The sequence below is a fragment of the Thalassophryne amazonica genome, chromosome 14 (genome assembly GCF_902500255.1).
Source record: "Thalassophryne amazonica chromosome 14, fThaAma1.1, whole genome shotgun sequence".
Classification (NCBI taxonomy): Eukaryota; Metazoa; Chordata; class Actinopteri; order Batrachoidiformes; family Batrachoididae; genus Thalassophryne; species Thalassophryne amazonica.
Genome location: NC_047116.1, coordinates 88,538,766 through 88,559,958, shown reverse-complemented (window position 1 = coordinate 88,559,958; position 21,193 = coordinate 88,538,766). Strand labels below are relative to the sequence as shown.

Sequence of the window (21,193 nt, the reverse complement as noted above, 5' to 3'; positions counted from 1 at the left end):
GAGTCTTCTTCACAGACTAAGGTTAATTATGGAGTTCCACAAGGTTCTGTGCTAGGACCAATTTTATTCACTTTATACATGCTTCCCTTAGGCAGTATTATTAGAAAGCATTGCTTAAATTTTCATTGTTACGCAGATGATACCCAGCTTTATCTATCCATGAAGCCAGAGGACACACACCAATTAGTTAAACTGCAGGAATGTCTTACAGACATAAAGACATGGGTGACCTCTAATTTCCTGCTTTTAAATTCAGATAAAACTGAAGTTATTGTACTTGGCCCCACAAATCTTAGAAACATGGTGTCTAACCAGATCCTTACTCTGGATGGCATTACCCTGACCTCTAGTAATACTGTGAGAAATCTTGGAGTCATTTTTGATCAGGATATGTCCTTCAATATGCATATTAAGCAAATATGTAGGACTGCTTTTTTACATTTGCGCAGTATCTCTAAAATTAGAAAGGTCTTGTCTCAGAGTGATGCTGAAAAACTAATTCATGCATTTATTTCCTCTAGGCTGGACTATTGTAATTCATTATTATCAGATTGTCCTAAAAGTTCCCTGAAAAGCCTTCAGTTAATTCAAAATGCTGCAGCTAGAGTACTGACAGGGACTAGAAGGAGAGAGCATATTTCACCCATATTGGCTTCTCTTCATTGGCTTCCTGTTAATTCTAGAATAGAATTTAAAATTGTTCTTCTTATAAGGTTTTGAATAATCAGGTCCCATCTTATCTTAGGGACCTCTTAGTACCATATCACCCCAATAGAGCGCTTCGCTCTCAGACTGCAGGCTTACTTGTAGTTCCTAGGGTTTTTAAGAGTAGAATGGGAGGCAGAGCCTTCAACTTTCAGGCTCCTCTCCTGTGGAACCAGCTCCCAATTCGGATCAGGGAGACAGACACCCTCTCTACTTTTATGATTAGGCTTAAAGCTTTCCTTTTTGCTAAAGCTTATAGTTAGGGCTGGATCAGGTGACCCTGAACCATCCTTTAGTTATGCTGCTATAGACTTAGACTGCTGGGGGGTTCCCATGATGCACTGAGTGTTTCTTTCTCTTTTTGCTCTGTATGCACCACTCTGCATTTAATCATTAGTGATTGATCTCTGCTCTCTTCCACAGCATGTCTTTTTCCTGATTCTCTCCCCTCAGCCCCAACCAGTCCCAGCAGAAGACTGCCCCTCCCTGAGCCTGGTTCTGCTGGAGGTTTCTTCCTGTTAAAAGGGAGTTTTTCCTTCCCACTGTCGCCAAGTGCTTGCTCATAGGGGGTCGTTTTGACCGTTGGGGTTTTTCTGTAATTATTGTATGGCTTTTGCCTTGCAATATAAAGCGCCTTGGGGCGACTGTTGTTGTGACTTGGCGCTATATAAATAAAAGTGATTTGATTTGATTTGATCCTAGAGTGTTCCTGGCCATTAACCAAGTGAACTTGTATGTTCATTTTTTTCATTCATAGTAAATGTTTGCTGTGAGAAAACGTGATCTTGAGACGGCCATTCATGCTTTCATCAGCTCCAGACTTGATTATTGTAATGCACTTTATTTGGGCATTAATCAGTCATCTCTTGCACGTCTCCAGTTGGTGCAGAATGCTGCTGCTCGTCTTTTGACAAACACTTTTAGACGTGAGCATATTACGCCCATCCTGTACTCACTCCACTGGCTTCCAGTTTGTTTTAGAATTGATTTTAAAATTTTAATGTTTGTTTTTAAAGCTATTTACGGCCTTGCACCTCCCTACTTGTGTGAAATTTTAACTTTGCGCACCTACAGTAGGACATTAAGGGCGTCTGGCCAGCTTTACTTAGATGTTCCAAGGTCAAGATATAAACGCTGGGGTGATCATGCTTTCGCGGTAGCTGGCCCCAGACTGTGGAATGAGCTACCTCTTGAGTTACGTACTATTCCTGACCTAGCACTTTTTAAATCTAAGTTAAAGACTTATTTATTTAATCTGGCTTTTAACACTTAGTAGGGAGGTGACATGTTCTGTTATTTTTCTGTTCTTTTTTACGTGTTGTTTTAAAATTTTATTTTTATATGTATATATTTATTTTTGTAAATTTATGTTTTTAATGTTAAGCACTTTGGACACCAGTCGGTGCTGTAAAGCGCTTTATAAATAAATGTTGATTGATTGATTGATTGATTGTGAGAGTAGTGTATTCCATTTTGTGACTGCATCATTTTGTAAATAATCTTTTGGATGGTTGGGCTGTACCGCACAGGTGATCTTCTTCTTGGGCTTGGCTGTTGGGTTTCTCTGGGTCAGGGAGCCCCTGTAGATTGAGTTTCTTGCAAACATCTCCACTTGGCCTGAAAATGTACAGCAGCAAAATTGTCCACTTCAAGACTTTCATGGTAAACCTAATTTCTTGGAAGTCTATTTGGATCCAACTGTGAACTTACATAAAATTGAAGAGTTCAGATGCGAAACCCAGTATCTCCAAAACCATAAATTTTTAGTTGAGGCCAACATGTATTGGCTGTCAAGGGGACCATCAATGTGCAAATATGAAACAATTTGAACAAACTGTTTTCATTTTATTGATGAAAGTCTGTGCATTTACAAATATGGTTTCCTTTAAATCTCCATTTTCAACTTCATTTTTATCCATTTTAAAAAAGTACTTACTGGGTTTTGCATCTGAGCTCTTCAATTACAGATGTGGAAAAATCAGCGTGGTGGAAAAATCTCAGTGACAAAATGACACTTCATAGACATCCAGCTCCAGTGAAAATTCTGCACATGGGGCTATTCATTATTCTGATGTACTGCAAGGGAAATTAAATCCATGCTAGAACAGGGCACAGAGTTTTTCTTTAACCAGGCTCCGAGACTAGATAATCATGTTTCTTGAGTTGAACAAGATGTTCTGAGTCAGTGGGGAAGCTCCCCCCCCGGGCCTGTGCTCAGGGGTTCTGCTGTCTGAACTTACTTGTGGGAAAGTTGTGGGTGAGCTTTCTCGATGGGATCGGGATTGCTGACTGGTGGACACCAAAGTTGGAGAAAAATAAAGATAAAAGTGAAATATACTCGTATGACCTTTCAGCACAATGGAAATTAGAAACATTTATTTCAGAAAAGGCAGTAGACATTATTTATGACTTTCAGAGTTTCCATTAAATCGAGCCATTCACCAAAATAACATCAATCTGCTCTCCAAGTACTTTCATATGACAAAAATGCAATTTGTTTTCTCAAAATCATTTCTTACTTTTGTTCTGTGGATTTGGTTCTATGCATTTGTGGATAATTATATTGATTCAAAATTTCTGACATTTTCAAATTGCTCTGCCTTTGATGCTTGGCAGTTCATTCAAATCATGAATTATGACAAATTGTAAAGCTGGGATATCTGTTTGTGTCATAGATGTATACCATTGTGTATTTCTGGGATTCTTTCAGTGAAGAACACTAAAAAAACTGATGCATTGGATGAACTCAATTCAATTATGAGCAGGATTTCCATCTAATAAATATATGTAGCCCCAACTCAAATAAAGCACATTCATGCAAGATAACTTAATTTAATTCAGTTGGGGCTACATATATTTATTAGATGGAAATCCTGCCCATAATTGACTTGAGTTCATCCAATGAGTCATTTGTTTGTGTGATACACTCAAAAAAACTGACTCACTGGATTGGATTCCATCTAATAAATATATGTAGCCCCAACTAAATCAAATTAAATTGTCTTGCAGGAATGTGCTTTATTTGAGTTGGGGCTACATATATTTATTAGAGGGAAATCCTGCCCATAATTGACTTGAGTTCATCCAATGAGTCATCTGATTGTGTGATATCACTCAAAAAATGACTCACTGGATTGTATTCCATCTAATAAATATATGTAGCCCCAACTAAATTAAATTACATTGTCTTGCACGGATGTGCTTTATTTGAGTTGGGGCTATACATATATTTATTAGATGGAAATCCTGCACATAAATGAATTGAGTTCATCCAATGTGCCATTTTTTGAATGAATGAAATAAAACTCTAACAAACAAACAAAATTGAGTTGAATGAATTTACCCTTTTTCGGCTTTTATCCACTGACATGCCAGCAGCATTTAGAGCAGCAATCCTGTTCTCTATGTCCGAGACCTTGGGATGAAAAGAAAGAATATGCTAAATAAATTGTTTTCCAGCTTTTTAAAGTTGACACAGGATGGACGTGCACGGTTTTCATTGAAACCCCTGCTGATCTTAGCTCTACTTGTTCCTTACCTCACTCTGGGCGTTCTGAACGTCGGCCGCCGTTTGAGCTATCTTGTCTTCCAGCTCGAAGAGTAAGGCTGCTGGTCCTCGTAGGTTTGCTGCTGATCCCTCCTCAGTGGGGAGCCACTTGCTGTCCAGACTTTCTGTTGAATGGCCCATCTGCAGAAGAGATGATGTGCTCTAAACGGACAGTTATTTTGATTTTTCACTTCGAAATCAGCAACAATCAGCTCATTGTGAGCTACACTCCACAAAAATATAAATGCAACGCTTCTGTTTTCGCTCTCATTTTTAATGAGTTGAAATCCAAAAGTGTTGGGACAGTGTGGAAAATGCAAATAAACAAAACAAAACCCGTAGTGATTTTTAAATTTGCTTTGACATTTTGTGTTTTGTGAGGTCAACTTAATTTTATTTGCATTTCTGCATTTCAGGCCTGCAACGCATTCCGAAACAAGTTGGAACAGGCAGGGCAATGATGAAAAAAGAAAAAAAAGCATAAGTAATGATATTATTTCGAAACAGTCATGTCCACAGATGATTGGAATCATGATGTTGTACAAAAGCAGTGTCCACAAAAGCTGAGTCTCTGAGGAGCAAAGATGGGGAGAGGATCTGCAGTTTGTCAAGAAATCTGTGAGAAAATTCTTGAAAAGTTTGAAAACAATGGTCTTCAAAGAAAGATTGGAAGGGATTTGCATATTTTTCTGTCTACAATACATAATATCATGAAAGGGAGGTGGTGGAGTAATAGTTTGCATGTTGGACTGTGATGCCAGTGATCCAGTGTCGCAGACTGAACGGTCCCCCCTAAAAATTGGTCCGCCCTGCCTTCACTGCGCATGCGTGATTTCTGAGCGTCACCGGTGATTTACAGATTATCACCTTGTTTCTGTTTAAAACTGCCTTCAGTCATCATCTATCTCAGCGACAGATATCTGAAGCTTTTGTACAAAAATCATTTCCACATGAATTCAGCATTACTTCATAATTAAAGACAGGGGAGCGATCAGAGCGCCACAGCAGCACATCTGAGACTGACAAATTGATCAAAGGGAATAATGTCTGTGCCTACGTCATTTTGGAGCATCAGCAGCGATTCATAGATTATTGCCTTGTTTCTGATTAAAATTGAATTTAGAATGATTTAAGAGGTTTTACTTTGTCATCTGATGGTTGATAATCCCATTAATCCATTTGATCGCTATGAGTGTAGAGAGTCAGACTCAGAGAGTCAGACTCAGACGTGCTGCTGTGGCGCTCTGATCACTCTTCCGTCTTTTATAATGAAATAATGTTGAATTTATGTGGAAATGACTGTTGTACAAAAGCTTCAGATATCTGTCGCTGAGACAGATGATGACTGGAGTGCAGTTTGAAGCAGAAACAAGGCGATAATCGGTGAATTGCTACTGATATTCCATAACGATGCATGCACAGTGAAGGTAGGGGGGATGGATTTCTAGAGGGGGCTGTTCAGTTGGCAACACCAGGTTTGCTTCCCGATTGCAGCCATTCTCCCAACTGGCACTTTGAACAGATGTGCAGTGGAGGAATGAGAGACACGTGCCGTCGGCCCTTCTGGAAATAAGATGCTGATAAAGTGCTTTCATTGGCTACCCCCATTAAATAATAAACCTCTTCTTCTCTGGAGGAATCTGGAAGTAATATCTGTGTGTGATGGGCAATGGCACAAGCCTAAGTGGAACATCTGTAATCTCCAATCCATCAGACAGCACTGGTCTAGAGCATAGAGCATAAGTGGATGTATCCATGAAGTCAAAGATAACTGTGTAAGGTCATTGTAAGGCACTTTAAATCTATTATTTAATATTTGAAGATCTCGAGTATACGTAGCAACAAGTAATAATTCTTAGCCGACTACTGCTTTGCTCGTTGTAGCACACGGCACAAAATGTAAGTTTAATAATACGTTGGATTTAGGAATGAGCAGCAGGGTCCCTCGTGATGATTTAAGGCTGCACACTGCCTGATATGGGATCGTAGGGGAGGTGTTGTTTTTTAGGGATCAATTCTAAAATTATGGTTATGTGACTTGCATCACTGTGAGTTTTCCTACAGCTGCAAGTCAGAGTCATTTCAAATTTCATTTTGGGGAAAAATGTGCACGCTAATTAGTCACCAGGGCACTGTACATTTGATACGTTCGGCTTACCAGTGAAAACAGCTCAGGCAATGGAGCGCATTAATTTAAAATCAGTCATTTTTCTTTTCCTTTCTGTTTTCAAGAATCTGGGAGTGAGGGCAGCAGAGGAAAGATAAACGATAAGTCTCAGTGGGTTGATTTATGACTGTGTGCTTGATCTGGATTCCAGCAGAAGTATGGAAAACATCTCACGAGCCAGGGTACTTTTACGGCAGAGAATGTGCAGGAGGCCAGATGTGCAGCATGTGTGTTTCTGATTAATGTGCTTGTATGTTAATAGTCACATTTCAGCACTTGTGTGTGCAACTGCTTCAATCAGCAAGATCATTAATATTTGCTCACCTTGCACGAGTCAGTGTGCGGATCCTTGTTTTTCTCTGATATGAATTCTGGTGTCTGGTGGAAGGAGTCTGGCTGATCTGATTCATCCTCCTCAGAGGTTAGGCTGCGGTCACTAATGTTGTTGGTCATCTCGTTCAGCTTCTGCTGCAGCTGCTGCTCTTCCTGGTCCACGTTGTCCCACTGTGGGAAAGGGGAGGTGCTGCCTGGAGTCTCAGAAGCCTGAGGAGTCTGGTGGGTTTGTAGTAACAAAGTAGAAAATACAGGGTGTGGCTGAGAGATGTGTGCCATTATTACCATTTGGGTTTCTCATTATCTAACTTTTTTTGGTCTATTTTTCCCCCTAAAAATCTTATAGATGTCATCGGAACCAAATTTGGTAGGTTGGCTCTCTTTGTGTGGGACCTCTTGCACAAAAAACATACGTGAACTTTGACATTAGACTTTAAAACTTGAGAAATTTGTATTTATTTGTCAAATCTCAGTCCCAAAATGAGAAGGAGGCTCTAGAAACAGCTGCTCACCAGATTATCTTGCAAATTTGACCTTTATTGGTCGATATAGTCAGAAAAAAAAAAGTAGGGCTTGGTTCTCCATCTTTTGCATTCTGAGAAACCAACATTTCTCAAGCATGTGACTCATTCTTGAGAAATGTTGCTTTCTCAGTGCTATGGGTTGCCGGGACCAGGATTGGAACACACTGATCTACCCAAAAACATTCCTGCAAATTGGGAGGGTTATTGAGTGAGCACACAGTTTCCCAGCTCTCCCCTCTGCTTGTGAATGACAACATTGCTACATCAATATCGGTGAATGCTGTCAACCCCACCTCCATCCCACCATCCACCTGTTGGCTCAGACGGGGGGGATGATTTGTAGCTAATCATCACTCCCCAATAACACAAGTAATAATCTGTGGGGAGCAATGAGGATGGAACCTCAACGCCAAATTCTAAATACGCTGCTGTTGCAACAAAGGTTAGAAATCATGAGTTGCCTGACTGAAATTGAAACTTTGGTAACAATGTTATATCTAAAGCAGACTTCATTGTGCTAACAAGCAAATTTTATGTGAAAAAAAAAACCCTTTCAGTGACTTTGACTTTCGATCTTCTGACTCCAAACCAAAAATGTCGGGCTATGAATCATACATATCAGGGTTGTCACCAGAATTTCTTCACAGCATAGGGGGAAACTTAGCGGGTCCTAGCCACACGACGAGCGTTAAAGGCGCAATTACTGAACGAGGGTCCAGGGGTATCTCCCCCCAATTTTTTATTTAATTTTTAACCTTTTGAAACACTATTACCTGCATTTTGAGGGCCACTGTGTTGCTAACTGGGATGTTAAATAACATGCGACACGTTCCTTTAAAAAAGAAAGAAAGAAAGAAAAAAAACACAGAAAAGCCTCCTATGCTGGGTAAATCACAGCATAGTGGCCCAAATTACAGCATAGGGGCCCAAATCACTGCAAAGGGGATCCAAATCATAGCACAGGGGCCCAAATCACAGCATAGGGGATCCAAATCACAGCATAGGGGATCCAAATCACAGCATAGAGGCCCAAATCACAGCATAGGGGCCCAAATCACAGCATAGGGGATCCAAACCACAGCATAGCGGCTCTCTATGCTCAACTGCGCTGGTGACAACCCTGCATATGACGTCTGCTAATACTTGGACAAGTAGGGAAGAAGTTATGTTTAAAATACTTCTCATAAATCTGCCATTTGACCACTGGGAGTCTTAAGCCTAGTTTACACACAGACGGTTTTGTCGGCGGACAATACGTAGACCGAAGTTCGCGGTAGTTCCAGCTGTTTTCGTGGTGGAAAGGGGCGGAGCATTTCGCCGGCGTTTTGGCAGCCGTACTATCCGCAAATACGCGGATAAAACGCCGCTAAATCCACCGAAAAAAGTGGCGTTTTGACGCCGTAGCATCTGGCACACATCAGGCAACGGGGGTTAATACCCAGTTCTATCCTTTACAATCGCAGGTTAAGACACGCGTGAGAATGGCGGTGTTCTGCTGCCGCCGATAATGCCCTGTGTACCGCTGGATTTATCCAGGCAAATCCTGCATTACTCCAGGAACTTTTGCTTACAGGCACCGGCCCCAGAGTATAATAGGCTGAAGCCTCTGTCACTGCAGGGGGAGGGAGATCATACTCAGCCTTTTCTTCTCCTTCCTTTTACCCTCCTCAACGTGTTGCTCCGTCTCCACCACAGGGCTACCCTCTGCTTCTGAACCAGACCTCTTGGTAAGTCCTTGCCGCTGCCAATTTTCTTTTAGGAGGCATACTGGAGCTTCTCTGCAAAAATATCTGGAGCTGGCCGCTAGTGAGAGGCCTGCATGCAGCGCGCTAGCGTTTTTATATTGACCGCCGCCTATCTGCTGTTTGGAACGCCGTTAACCGGGAGGTGGTGTTTAGAACGGCGTACTGTCTGCTAGCACCGCCGTTTTGTCTGCCTCTGTCGCCGGTTAAAACGCCCTTGAGGACGCTGATGTGGGCTCTATCGCCGTTATACATGCCGTTGATTAGGGATACAACGCCGGCTGCAAATTACGGCGGTGTAAACTGCGGCACTACAGGAAGGGGCAGGATGAAACGGCGATTAAAAAGTATCAAACGCCGTTGTTCGCGTTGTCTCCGTCGTCACGCAAATTCTCCGGGAGCACTCCCGGAATTAATCGACATGTTGAATAATTTTTTCGATGATTCCCGGTAAAGCCGGAACTAAGCCACGCCCCCTAGTGCCGGCGTTAATAACGGCGTGTGATCCTTAAGACGGCCAAAAACTCTTTCGGGACGCTTCCAGGAGCTCTTACCATCTATGTGTAAACGGGGCTTTAGACTTGTGCTCTCTTACATACATTGAAAGTTTGGTAATAATCGCGTAAAGCAGAATTTATTGTGGTAACAAAAAAAATGTTAGGTATTTTTTTTTATCAGTGACTTTGACATTTGACTTCTGGCCCAAAACCAAAAGGATTGCTGAACTCGGGTTATGTATCATAAACACCATGTTTGGTCATACTTCGGTATGTAAGGTATGTGGTTCGTATGAGCTTTATCTTTTACCCGATGACCCACAGATCATGAGGATCTGACACTAACTTGGCCAAAACATAGCCAGAAAGGTCCCACAGTTCTTCATGTTTCTCCCACAGTTGAAATCCAGTAAGGTCATTAAACACAGGAGAGTGCAAGTTATTCCTGTGCTTCTCGCCCAGTGCAAACCTCTGCAGGAAAATATCACAATGTGGACATTAACACATACTAACAAGCTGACAGAATGCACAATGTGCACATTGATTTAAGATGCAATTTGCCATGAGAGGAAACAAAGACATGGGTTCATCAAGAACGGCCCTCATGTGGAACCCAACAGCCGCCAATTAGCAGTCCAGTTTAAATTCCTGCATTCGCTTACGGTTTGCTGTTTTTGTTTTTGGCTCATTCGTTGCTGATACAATGGCAAATTTCAGAGCTCACACCTCGGTTAAAAACAGACGCCAGACCCACATGAGACGCAGCAGTTGATGAGAGGCAGATGGATAGAAGTAGCAGAGTGCCCCGCTTCATTAATAAGCGGCTTAGAGGAGACTTTAGACATTTTTCAATCTAACCTTGTGGGTTTTGTTGTGAACATGTTGTAATGCAGAGATTGGGCTACCAGGAGGCACCTTAGGAAGGGATGCGGGTTTTATGGGAGGACAGTTCTTTTTCATTGTTCAGTTTTTATTCACCCGCCCTTCCTCTGATAGTTTTGCCCTCACAATGTGTGTCGGCTCATAGACACAGAGATAAAGTGAGGTTCTGTTTCACACGGTTGAGTGACTCTGTTCCTTATGCGTGCAAGTTACCATATTGTTGGCTATGAGGTGAACTGGTTTGCGGGCATGTTGGCGTGAGTGTCTCCAGTTTTTTTTGTTGTTAGCATGGCTAGGCTGTGTGCTAGCTAGTGAGCTAGGCAGCTGTCGAGGAGTGGTAAGGCCACAGATGGACAGCACCGGTCGGAGGACGCAGGTCATAGTGAGTGGTGCGAGGAGCGACAACAAGCTCCGGTGGCAGCAGAGAAGCTGCCTGGGAGCAGAGTTTTCAGGTGGATGGTGACGTACGGGACTGTCAGTGAATTTGTGGAGGGGAACGAGGGCTGGACTGAGTACGAGGAAAGGTTGGGACACTTTTCTCTACCAACAGGATTACAGATGAGGCTAAAAAGCACTCTATTATCCTGAGTGCGTGTGGAGCAAAGACTTATAAGCTGATAAGGACCTTGTCGACACCGTGGAAACCAGGTGAAATCCCGTATGATGAACTGGTCGCACTCGTGGGGAACCACCACAATAAAAACCTTCTGTGATAGTCCAGAGGTTCAAGTTCCATAGCCACTTCAGGAAGCAAGGCCAGTCTGTATCCAACTTTGTTTCTGAGTTACGGCAGCTGTCAGAGCATTGTGACTTTGGGACTGTGTTGGATGATATGCTCCGAGACAGACTGGTATGCGGTATCAATAATGATGCCATTCAGCGCCACCATTCAAGAAAGCCCTGGAGATTTGCCAAGGTATGGATATGGCTGCTAATAATGGTAAAGATGTCCAAAAAGGAAATGGAGGAGCACAGATAGCAGCAGTGCACCAAGTCAAGAAAGACACTGACAAGCAGGCCCAGCATGTTGAATGTTTCCGGTGTGGAAATATGAAATAAATTCGGGGGCTACTGCATCGGTCATCAGTGACCTACAGATGGATGTGGGGGTTTAACCGGCCTCCCCTCAGACCATCAAACCTCAAACTCAGAACTTATACAGGCCAGCCCATTCCGCACCTGGGGGTGCTGTATGTTGTTGTATCAGCAGAGGGTCAGGAGGTAAACGTCAGGTTGGTGGTGGCCAAGGGCAGCGGCCCCAGTCTGCTGGGCCGTGATTGGCTGCACAAACTCTGCTTTAACTGGCATGAGATAAAATATGCAGGTACTATAGAGGACATTCTGCAGCGCTACAAGGAAGTGTTCAAGGAAGAACTGAACAAACTGACAAACTGAACTGAGTCTGCAAGATGGCTGCATCTTCTGGGGGCAAGGGTTGTTGTGCCTCCACCAGGCCATTCACAGATTGTGGAGGAATTACATGAGACTCATCCAGGTGCATCTCGAATGAAAAGCCTGGTGAGATCCTATGTCTGGTGGCCGGGATTGGATCAGGAGCAAGAAAACAAGGTGAAGATATGCACACAGTGTCAGACCAATCAGAATATGCCTCAATCTGCTCCTTTGCACCCATGGGAGTGGACAGACCGCCCTTGGTGTCGGTTACATTTGGACTTTGCTGGCCGTTTTCAAGGATAGATGTTTCTCATAATGGTGGACGCACACTTGAAATGGATTGAGGCCCACATCATGAGCAGCATCACAGCGCCAACAACATTTAACAAGCTCAAGCAAGTGTTTGCTGTCCACAGGTTGCCCGACACACTGGTCACTGATAATGGCCCAACTTTCACTAGCGAGCTGTTTAGTGAATTTATACAACAGGATGGCATTCAGCACATTCAGACAGCTCCTTTTCACCCAGCCTCGAATGGCTTGGCAGAGAGGGCTGTGCAGACCGTAAAGGAGGGCCTGAAGAGGATGACAGGAGACTAGCTAAGCACACAGCTTTCATGGTTCCTGTTCAAATATCGCCTCACGGCACAGACCACAACTGGACGCACACCAGCAGAGCTGCTGATGGGGAGGAGGCCCAAGGCAAGACTGGACCTGCTGCATCTGGACATGGAAGGGAAAGTGGTGGGAAAGCAGGAAAAACAGAAAGAACGACATGATCAACATGCCCATGAAAGGCACCTAAACCCAAATGACTGTGTTTATGTGAGACACTTCAGCAGTAGCAGGCCTCAGCAGTGGCTACCTGGGGTGATTCTCAAGCACAGCGGGTCATTGTCTTACGTTGTCAGACTGTCTGATGGCGTACGTTCCGAAGACACCAAGACCATGTGCGCCTGTGGCATGACATAGGTGCCAAGACAGACAGGTCCACCGAGCGTTCAGTGGGACCACCAACCAAAGAAGTGGATCTTGCAGACAGGGACACTCAGGAAGATGTGGCTGTGGCTCTAACAGAGGACTCTAACACTGAGGCCCAGACTACATGCCGCTCCCTCACATACTAGCGGAGCTACGACCACTACCTTTGCACCCCTCCCAGGACTAAACCAAACCAACTGTTTTAGGTTCCTTAGATGACCCCAAAACACAATCAGGATGTTCCCAAAAATAAAAACTGGCCTCAAGCCAGTTATCCAAGATGGCCGCCAAAATAGGGTTTTTCACTAAAACACCTTTACACAACATATAAACAACTTAAACATCACAGAGATTCAATAGGAAGACCATTGCAGGTCACAGCAAACTCATTTGGGCCTAAACTAAAGTCATTCATGGGTTTAAGATTCAAGATGGTGTCCAAAATGGCCGCCAATAGACCCTTATCATTAAAATACATAGTAGGAACAAACGATAGACTTAATAATGACAGAAATCATTGGTGTTTAAGTGAAAAAAAAAACTATTTTGGCGGCCATCTGTGATAGTTTTGCCCTCGCAATGTGTGTTGGCTCATAGACACAGAGATAAAGTGACGTTCTGTTTCACATAAGTTACCACAGGTTTCATAATTTATTTTCTTTGAAATTCTTCATTGTCTTATGTGTGTTACGTTAGGAATTTCACCACTCAATGGGACATTAATTAGAGAATATTGTTAAATCCTTTCAGAGTTTGGTCCTCGTCTGTGTCGTCATCCAAAATCCTGTTTGCGGCACATCAAAGTGTCATCAATCATTTAAGACATAGTTCTGCTCTTTGCTTAAAGTCTGACTGTCATGCTTGTTAACCAACAGTTAAGTGCGACTTTAAGCCAACAATTTTTTTGTACTCTTGCAGTGTTCTGATCAGTAATTCTGAGAAGCCTGATAAATGTGTTTCCAAATCCAACTCCATCCCTCAAGCAACCACACAATTTTTTGTACAAAAATCTTGGAAACATAGAAGCTTTACATTGTTCAGGAAGAACGCACAAATTAACACCCAGAAATGAAGAAATGTTCATCTAAAAAATCCAACAGAACCCTGGGAACATAAACTAAGGGACTAAAAACTGACAGGTTTGTTTTTTTTCCTGGTGATTGACTCTGAAGTGAAAGATAGCCCATTTCTACTTGATGCCTCCAACTCCATCAGATCCTTTCTTGGGTGTGTGATGATCGACTGCATGTCAAAATCCAACCCCTTGCCCACATCATGAAACCTGGGTAATGGATCAAGTTGGTGATGGCCTGTTGGGGTGAAGTACAGTGGTGACCTTTTGTGTACTGTGACTGCTACGGTAATCATGAAAGTCCTGTTGGGAAGGTGTCATAGCACGGACCCACAACAGGGGGCGCAAAGGAACGGACAATGAATAAGCCAATGAGTAACAATTTAATGTTGTGACAACACACAACTAAATTCACACAAAATATAAATAGACAATTAACACCAGGTGACGTGTGGGCAGGCACGAAGATAGAAGACCCCCGACGAGAGATGAGCCGCGTCCCACACGGCTTCCACCACCAACGGCCTGAAGAACAGCGGAGCCGCCAAGTCCCAAGTCCCCAGGTGGCCTCTGTCTTCGGCTGTCGACCCTGGTACTGCTGGCAGAAACAAAGACAGGATGGATGAGTGTGAATTCGCACACTCAGTAATCCCACAGTCTGTACACAGTTAGGAGGGAGAACCTCCACCTCCAAGTAGGAACACACTAGCAGCTCCTGTTACCACTTATCTGATTGGAGTGTGAAGCGAAGCCGTCGCTGATCACACCAAACGCCAATCCCACAGATAAGGTAGACACCACAGGATAACGGCTGCAAAAGAAGTTCAGATTATTACTCAACGATTTGAGTCAGCAGAGAAAGTTACCTCTTCGGTAGTTGATTTCTCGGCGGGGAGGTGGAGTTGCAGTCCGGCTTATGTAGGTGGTGTGAATGAGTGACAGCTGGTGTGATGAGTGACAGCTGTCACTTCTTCTGGGTCTGGCGCCCTCTCGTGCTTGGAGCCCGCACTCCAAGCAGGGCGCCCTCTGGTGGTGGTGGGCCAGCAGTACCTCCTCTTCAGCGGCCCACATAACAGGACCCCCCCTCAACGGGTGCCTCCTGGCGCCCGACCTGGCTTGTCCGGGTGTCTCTTGTAGAAATTGGCCAGGAGGGCCAGGTCCAGGATGAAGCTCCTCTTCACCCAGGAGCGTTCTTCAGGTCCATACCCCTCCCAGTCCACCAGATATTGGAACCCCCGGCCCTTACGACGGACGTCCAGGAGCCTGCGGACTGTCCAAGCAGGCTCCCCGTCAATGAGCTGGGCAGGAGGCGGCGTAGGTCCAGGTGCACAGAGGGGCGAGGTGTGGTGTGGCTTGAGGCGGGACACATGGAACACAGGGTGGATCCGCAGTGAAGCTGGGAGTTGGAGCTTCACTGCGGCCGGGTTGATGATTTTGAGGATTTTGAATGTTCCTATGTACCTGTCTTTCAACTTCGGGGAGTCCACACAGAGAGGGATGTCCTTTGTCGAAAGCCACACCTCCTGCCCGGGCTGGTATGTGGGGGCCGGGGAACGCCGGCGGTCCGCATGGGTCTTGGCCCTCGTCCGGGCCTTTAACAGGGCAGAGCGGGCGGTCCGCCACACCCGGCGGCACCTCCTGAGGTGGGCCTGGACCGAGGGCACACCGACCTCTCCCTCCACCAGCGGGAACAATGGGGGCTGGTACCCCAAACATGCCTCAAAAGGGGAGAGGCCGGTAGCAGACGAGACTTGGCTGTTATGGGCATACTCGATCCAGGCCAGATGGTGACTCCAGTCCGCCGGGTGCGCGGAGGTGACGCAGCGAAGGGCCTGCTCCAACTCCTGGTTAGCCCGCTCTGCCTGGCCGTTTGTCTGGGGGTGGTACCCGGACGAGAGGCTCACGGTGGCCCCCAGCTCCTTACAGAAACTCCTCCAAACTTGCGAAGAGAACTGGGGACCATGATCTGATACGATGTCCGATGGTATCCCATGCAGCCGCATGACGTGGTGGACCAGGAGGTCTGCCGTCCCCTGGGCCGTCGGGAGCTTCGGGAGGGCCACGAAGTGGGCCGCCTTGGAGAACCGCTCCACTATCGTGAGAATGATGGTGTTGCCCTGGGACGGCGGGAGGCCCATGATGAAGTCCAGGCCGATGTGAGACCAGGGGCGGTGAGGCACCGGCAGGGGTTGGAGTAGTCCTGAGGTCCTTCGATGGTCTGCCTTGCCCCTGGCGCAGATGGTACAGGCCTGGACGTAGTCCCGAATGTCGGTTTCCAGGGACGCCCACCAGAAGCGCTGCTGGACCACTGCCACGGTCCTATGCACTCCGGGATGACAGGAGAGCTTGGATCCGTGACAGAAGTCCAATACGGCAGCTCTGGCCTCTGGTGGGACGTACATTCTGTTCTTGGGGCCGGTCCCCGGGCTCCTTGTCAGGGCCTCCCGGACGGTCTTCTCCACGTCCCAGGTGAGGGAGGCCACGAAAGTGGACTTGGGGATGATGGTCTCGGTGGGGTTCGACAGCCCCGCCTTGGCTTCTTCTTCGTGCACCCGGGACAACGCATCCGATTTTTGGTTTTTGGTCCCGGGGTGGTATGTGATCCGGAAGTCAAAGCGCCTGAAGAACAGAGACCAGCGGGCTTGCCTGGGGTTCCGCCGCTTGGCGGTCCGGATGTACTCCAGGTTCCGATGGTCCGTGAAAACCGTGAAAGGCAACGACGCCCCCTCCAGCAGGTGTCTCCACTCTTCAAGAGCCTCCTTCACCGCGAGGAGCTCCCGATTGCCGACGTCATAGTTCCGTTCAGCTGGGGTCAACCTGCGGGAAAAATAGGCACAAGGATGGAGAACCTTATCAGCCTCCACGCTCTGGGACAGCACGGCTCCTATCCCTGAGTCAGAGGCGTCCACTTCCACTATGTACTGGCGATCAGGATCAGGCTGCACCAGAACTGGTGCAGTCGAGAACCGGCGTTTCAACTCCTTGAACGCGGCTTCGCACCTATCCGACCAGGTGAAGGGGACCTTGGTGGAGGTCAGGGCAGTCAGGGGGCTAACTACCTGACTGTAGCCTTTAATGAACCTCCTGTAGAAATTTGCAAAGCCGAGGAACTGCTGCAGTTTCCTGCGGCTTGTTGGTTGCGTCCAATCTCTCACCGCCGCAACCTTGGCCGGATCAGGGGCGACGGAGTTGGAGGAGATGATGAACCCCAAGAAGGACAAAGAAGTGTGGTGGAACTCGCACTTCTCGCCCTTCACAAACAGCCGGTTCTCCAACAACCGCTGTAGGACCTGACGTACATGCTGGACATGGGTCTCAGGGTCCGGGGAAAAGATGAGTATATCGTCCATATATACGAAGACGAACCGATGCAGGAAGTCCCGCAAGACGTCATTTACCAAAGCTTGGAACGTCGCGGGGGCGTTAGTGAGGCCGAACGGCATGACCAGGTACTTAAAGTGACCTAACGGGGTGTTAAATGCCGTCTTCCATTCGTCTCCCTTCCATATCCGAACCAGGTGGTACGCGTTTCTAAGATCTAACTTCGTGAAAATTTGGGCTCCATGCAGGGGCGTGAACACTGAATCCAACAGAGGTAAAGGGTATCAATTGCGAACCGTGATCTCGTTCAGCCCTCTGTAATCAATGCATGGACGGAGTCCGCCGTCCTTTTTGCCCACAAAAAAGAAACCAGCACCCATCGGGGAGGTGGAGTTCCGGATCAGCCCGGCAGCTAAAGAGTCCCGGATGTAGGTCTCCACTGATTCGCGTTCCGGACGTGAGAGGTTGTACAACCTACTGGACGGGCACTCAGCGCCCGGGACCAAATCGATGGCACAATCGTACGGTCGGTGTGGGGGAAGAGTGAGCGCCAGATCTTTGCTGAAGACGTCAGCGAGATCGTGGTACTCCTTTGGCACCGCCGATAGATTGGGGGGGACTTTAACCTCCTCATTAGCCGTCATGCCGGGAGGAACCGAGGATCCTAAACACTCCCGGTGGCAGGTTTCGCTCCACTGCGTCACAACCCCGGACGGCCAATCTATCCGGGGATTGTGCTTCACCATCCACGGAAATCCCAAAATCACTCGGGAGGTAGAGGGTGTTACATGGAACACGATCTCCTCCCTGTGATTTCCAGACACAACCAAGGTCACAGGCTGTGTCTGATGTGTGATTAACGGAAGCAGGGTGCCATCTAGTGCTCGCACCTGCAATGGTGACGGCAGAGCCACCAGGGGGAGCCCTACTTCCTTTGCCCATCTGCTATCCAGCAGATTCCCTTCCGACCCCGTGTCTACCAGTGCTGGGGTGTGAAGGGTTAGATCCCCACAAAGGATCGTTACTGGGATTCGTGCAGATTTGCGGGGTTTCCCCGCGTGCGTGTTATGGCCCACCCTTAGCCCAGTTTCTAAGGACGGGCATTGTAGTTTGACCGTTTGGGGCAGTCCTTCTGCATATGCTCACAAGAGCCGCAGACAAAACACTCCCCGCGGGCCAGCCTGCTTTGTCTGACGTTTGTCTTTACTTTGGCCCTGCTCGTGTCCATAGCCTCCTCAGCAGGGGGAGCTGTAGCCACACGGAGCCCTCTGGCAGTGAAGCGTGGGGACGACGTCACCTTTTCGGAACCAGAAGGGGGAGGGACGGCTCGTGCCCGGTCATGCCCCCCGGCCTGCTCCCGACGATGCTCATTCAAACGGTTGTCTAAGCGTATAACAAAATCGACAAGCCCGTCAAAATCCCGCGGTTCCTCCTTAGCCAGCAGGTGCTCCTTCAGGACCGGAGACAGTCCATTTACGAAGGCGGTGCGGAGCGCAACGTTATTCCAGCTGGACCTCGCTGCCGCGATGCGGAAGTCGACTGCATACTCGGCTGCGCTGCGATGCCCCTGTCTCATTGACAGCAGCACACTCGAAGCGGTCTCGCCTCTGTTGGGATGGTCAAAAACTTGTTTGAACTCCCGTACAAACCCAGCATAAGACGTTAAGAGCCGTGAATTCTGCTCCCAAAGCGCCGTAGCCCAGGCGCGTGCCTCTCCTCGAAGCAGATTAATAACATAAGCCACCCGGCTGGCGTCTGACTCGTACATGACAGGACGCTGTGAAATGACGAGCGAACACTGCATGAGGAAGTCTGCGCACGTCTCGACACAGCCTCCGTACGGCTCCGGAGGGCTTATGTATGCTTCAGGGGACGGTGGGGGGGGTCGTTGAACGACCAGTGGAACGTCTGTTATGGGCCCAGGACCAGCAAGATCGCGCGCTTCCACCCTGGCGGTGAGAGCCTCCACCCTCCGGTTAAGGAGAACATTCTGCTCGGTCACCAAATCCAGCCGAGCCGTGAAGGCGGTTAAGATCTGCTGCAGCTCACTCAACACGCCTCCCGCTGACGCCTGCGCTCCTGGCTCTTCCATTGGCCGTTCAAGCTCAGGTTGACGCCCCTCGGAATCCATGACAAATGGCCGAGAAATCCTGTTGGGAAGGTGTCATAGCACGGACCCACAACAGGGGGCGCAAAGGAACGGACAATGAATAAGCCAATGAGTAACAATTTAATGTTGTGACAACACACAACTAAATTCACACAAAATATAAATAGACAATTAACATCAGGTGACGTGTGGGCAGGCACGAAGATAGAAGACCCCTGACGAGAGATGAGCCGCGTCCCACACGGCTTCCACCACCAACGGCCTGAAGAACACCGGAGCCGCCAAGTCCCGAGTCCCCAGGTGGCCTCTGTCTTCGGCTGTTGACCCTGGTACTGCTGGCAGAAACAAAGACAGGATGGATGAGTGTGAATTCGCACACTCAGTAATCCCACAGTCTGTACACAGTTAGGAGGGAGAACCTCCACCTCCAAGTAGGAACACACTAGCAGCTCCTGTTACCACTTATCTGATTGGAGTGTGAAGCGAAGCCGTCGCTGATCACACCAAACGCCAATCCCACAGATAAGGTAGACACCACAGGATAATGGCTGCAAAAGAAGTTCAGATTATTACTCAACGATTTGAGTCAGCAGAGAAAGTTATCTCTTCGGTAGTTGATTTCTCGGCGGGGAGGTGGAGTTGCAGTCCGGCTTATGTAGGTGGTGTGAATGAGTGACAGCTGGTGTGATGAGTGACAGCTGTCACTTCTTCTGGGTCTGGCGCCCTCTCGTGCTTGGAGCCCGCACTCCAAGCAGGGCGCCCTCTGGTGGTGGTGGGCCAGCAGTACCTCCTCTTCAGCGGCCCACATAACAGGTCCAACGGAACCGTGGACATGAGACAGATCAAGGGGCCTCTGGTAAAACAAGAAGCCCTCAACAGTGGATGAGGAGGAGTAGGTGATGGCTTGTAACACAACAGCTATGTGGATGAAGGCTGGAGCAGGTCCTCAGACCCCGATTGTCCAGGATTTCCCAGCTGTCAGACCAGGCTGAGGATCTGTCAAGGTCTATGCGTTTGCTATCATGCAACAACATTCTCACCTTAATAAATAAACTCACACACAAATGTCTCTAGATCAACCCTGGATGTAGATATTTTCTACTCTTTCCATCCCATTTGGGAGAAGATCAAGAGACAATCTTTCACACCATCAAGGGATGTTCGGCTGTTATTAGCCAAACGTGTTGCTGAATTTTATTTTTAGTGTTCATTTAGTTAGCAGTAGTATGAGATTATCAGGATTTACCTGGTCATCTGTCGAGGTGACCTGCTCTAAGCGGGTCAACATAGTCTCCATGGCTGACATGCGTCTGCTCAGGTCAGTGATCTGGAGAAAGTCATAAAAAGAAAAGACTTATTTATTTATTGGACTGTAAATGATGAACAGAACCTATAATACAAAGCCAGAGGGCACATACGAGGTCTGTTAGAAAAGTATCCGACCTTTTTATTTTTTGCAAAAACCATATGGATTTGAATCACGTGTGATTGCTTCAGCCAAGCTTGTCATGTGTGAGTTGCGCATGCGTGAGTTTTTTCACGCCTGTCGGTTGCGTCATTCGCCTGTGAGCAGGCTTTGTGTGAGCAGTGGTCCACCCCTCTCATCGGATTTTTATTGCGAATAAATGTCTGAACGATTTGGAGCTTTGCTGCATCAAATTTTTCCAGAAACTGTGAGAGACCTCCAGGTGGACACCATTTGGAAAATTCATATGGCTTTCAGCGACGATTTTATGGGGATTACACAGATTAAGGAGTGCTCCAGCCAGTTTAAAGACCGCCCGCAGCGTCTGAGAGCACGGCGCACTCCGAGCGCCGATCGACAGGCTGAAACCCCGCTGAAACAACCAGATCATTTCCAACGTGAAGGCTTTGTTGATCCGGGATGTCGTCTGACTTCCACAAAAAAAGGCAGAA

At 47.0% G+C, this 21,193-nt stretch overlaps 1 protein-coding gene across 1 annotated transcript in view; it reads right to left on the bottom strand.

Moving 5' to 3' along the window:
• LOC117524958 (melanophilin-like) overlaps positions 1 to 21,193 on the bottom strand; it is a 96,331-nt gene that overhangs the window by 11,163 nt on the left and 63,975 nt on the right. The window contains exons 9-14 of the mRNA XM_034186771.1: positions 20,523 to 20,603; positions 6,744 to 6,971; positions 4,244 to 4,393; positions 4,049 to 4,120; positions 2,946 to 2,994; positions 2,228 to 2,322 (exon numbers count right to left, since the gene is read on the bottom strand). Coding sequence (XP_034042662.1) covers positions 2,228 to 2,322; positions 2,946 to 2,994; positions 4,049 to 4,120; positions 4,244 to 4,393; positions 6,744 to 6,971; positions 20,523 to 20,603 — 675 coding nt within the window. The remainder of the gene's footprint in view (positions 1 to 2,227; positions 2,323 to 2,945; positions 2,995 to 4,048; positions 4,121 to 4,243; positions 4,394 to 6,743; positions 6,972 to 20,522; positions 20,604 to 21,193) is intronic.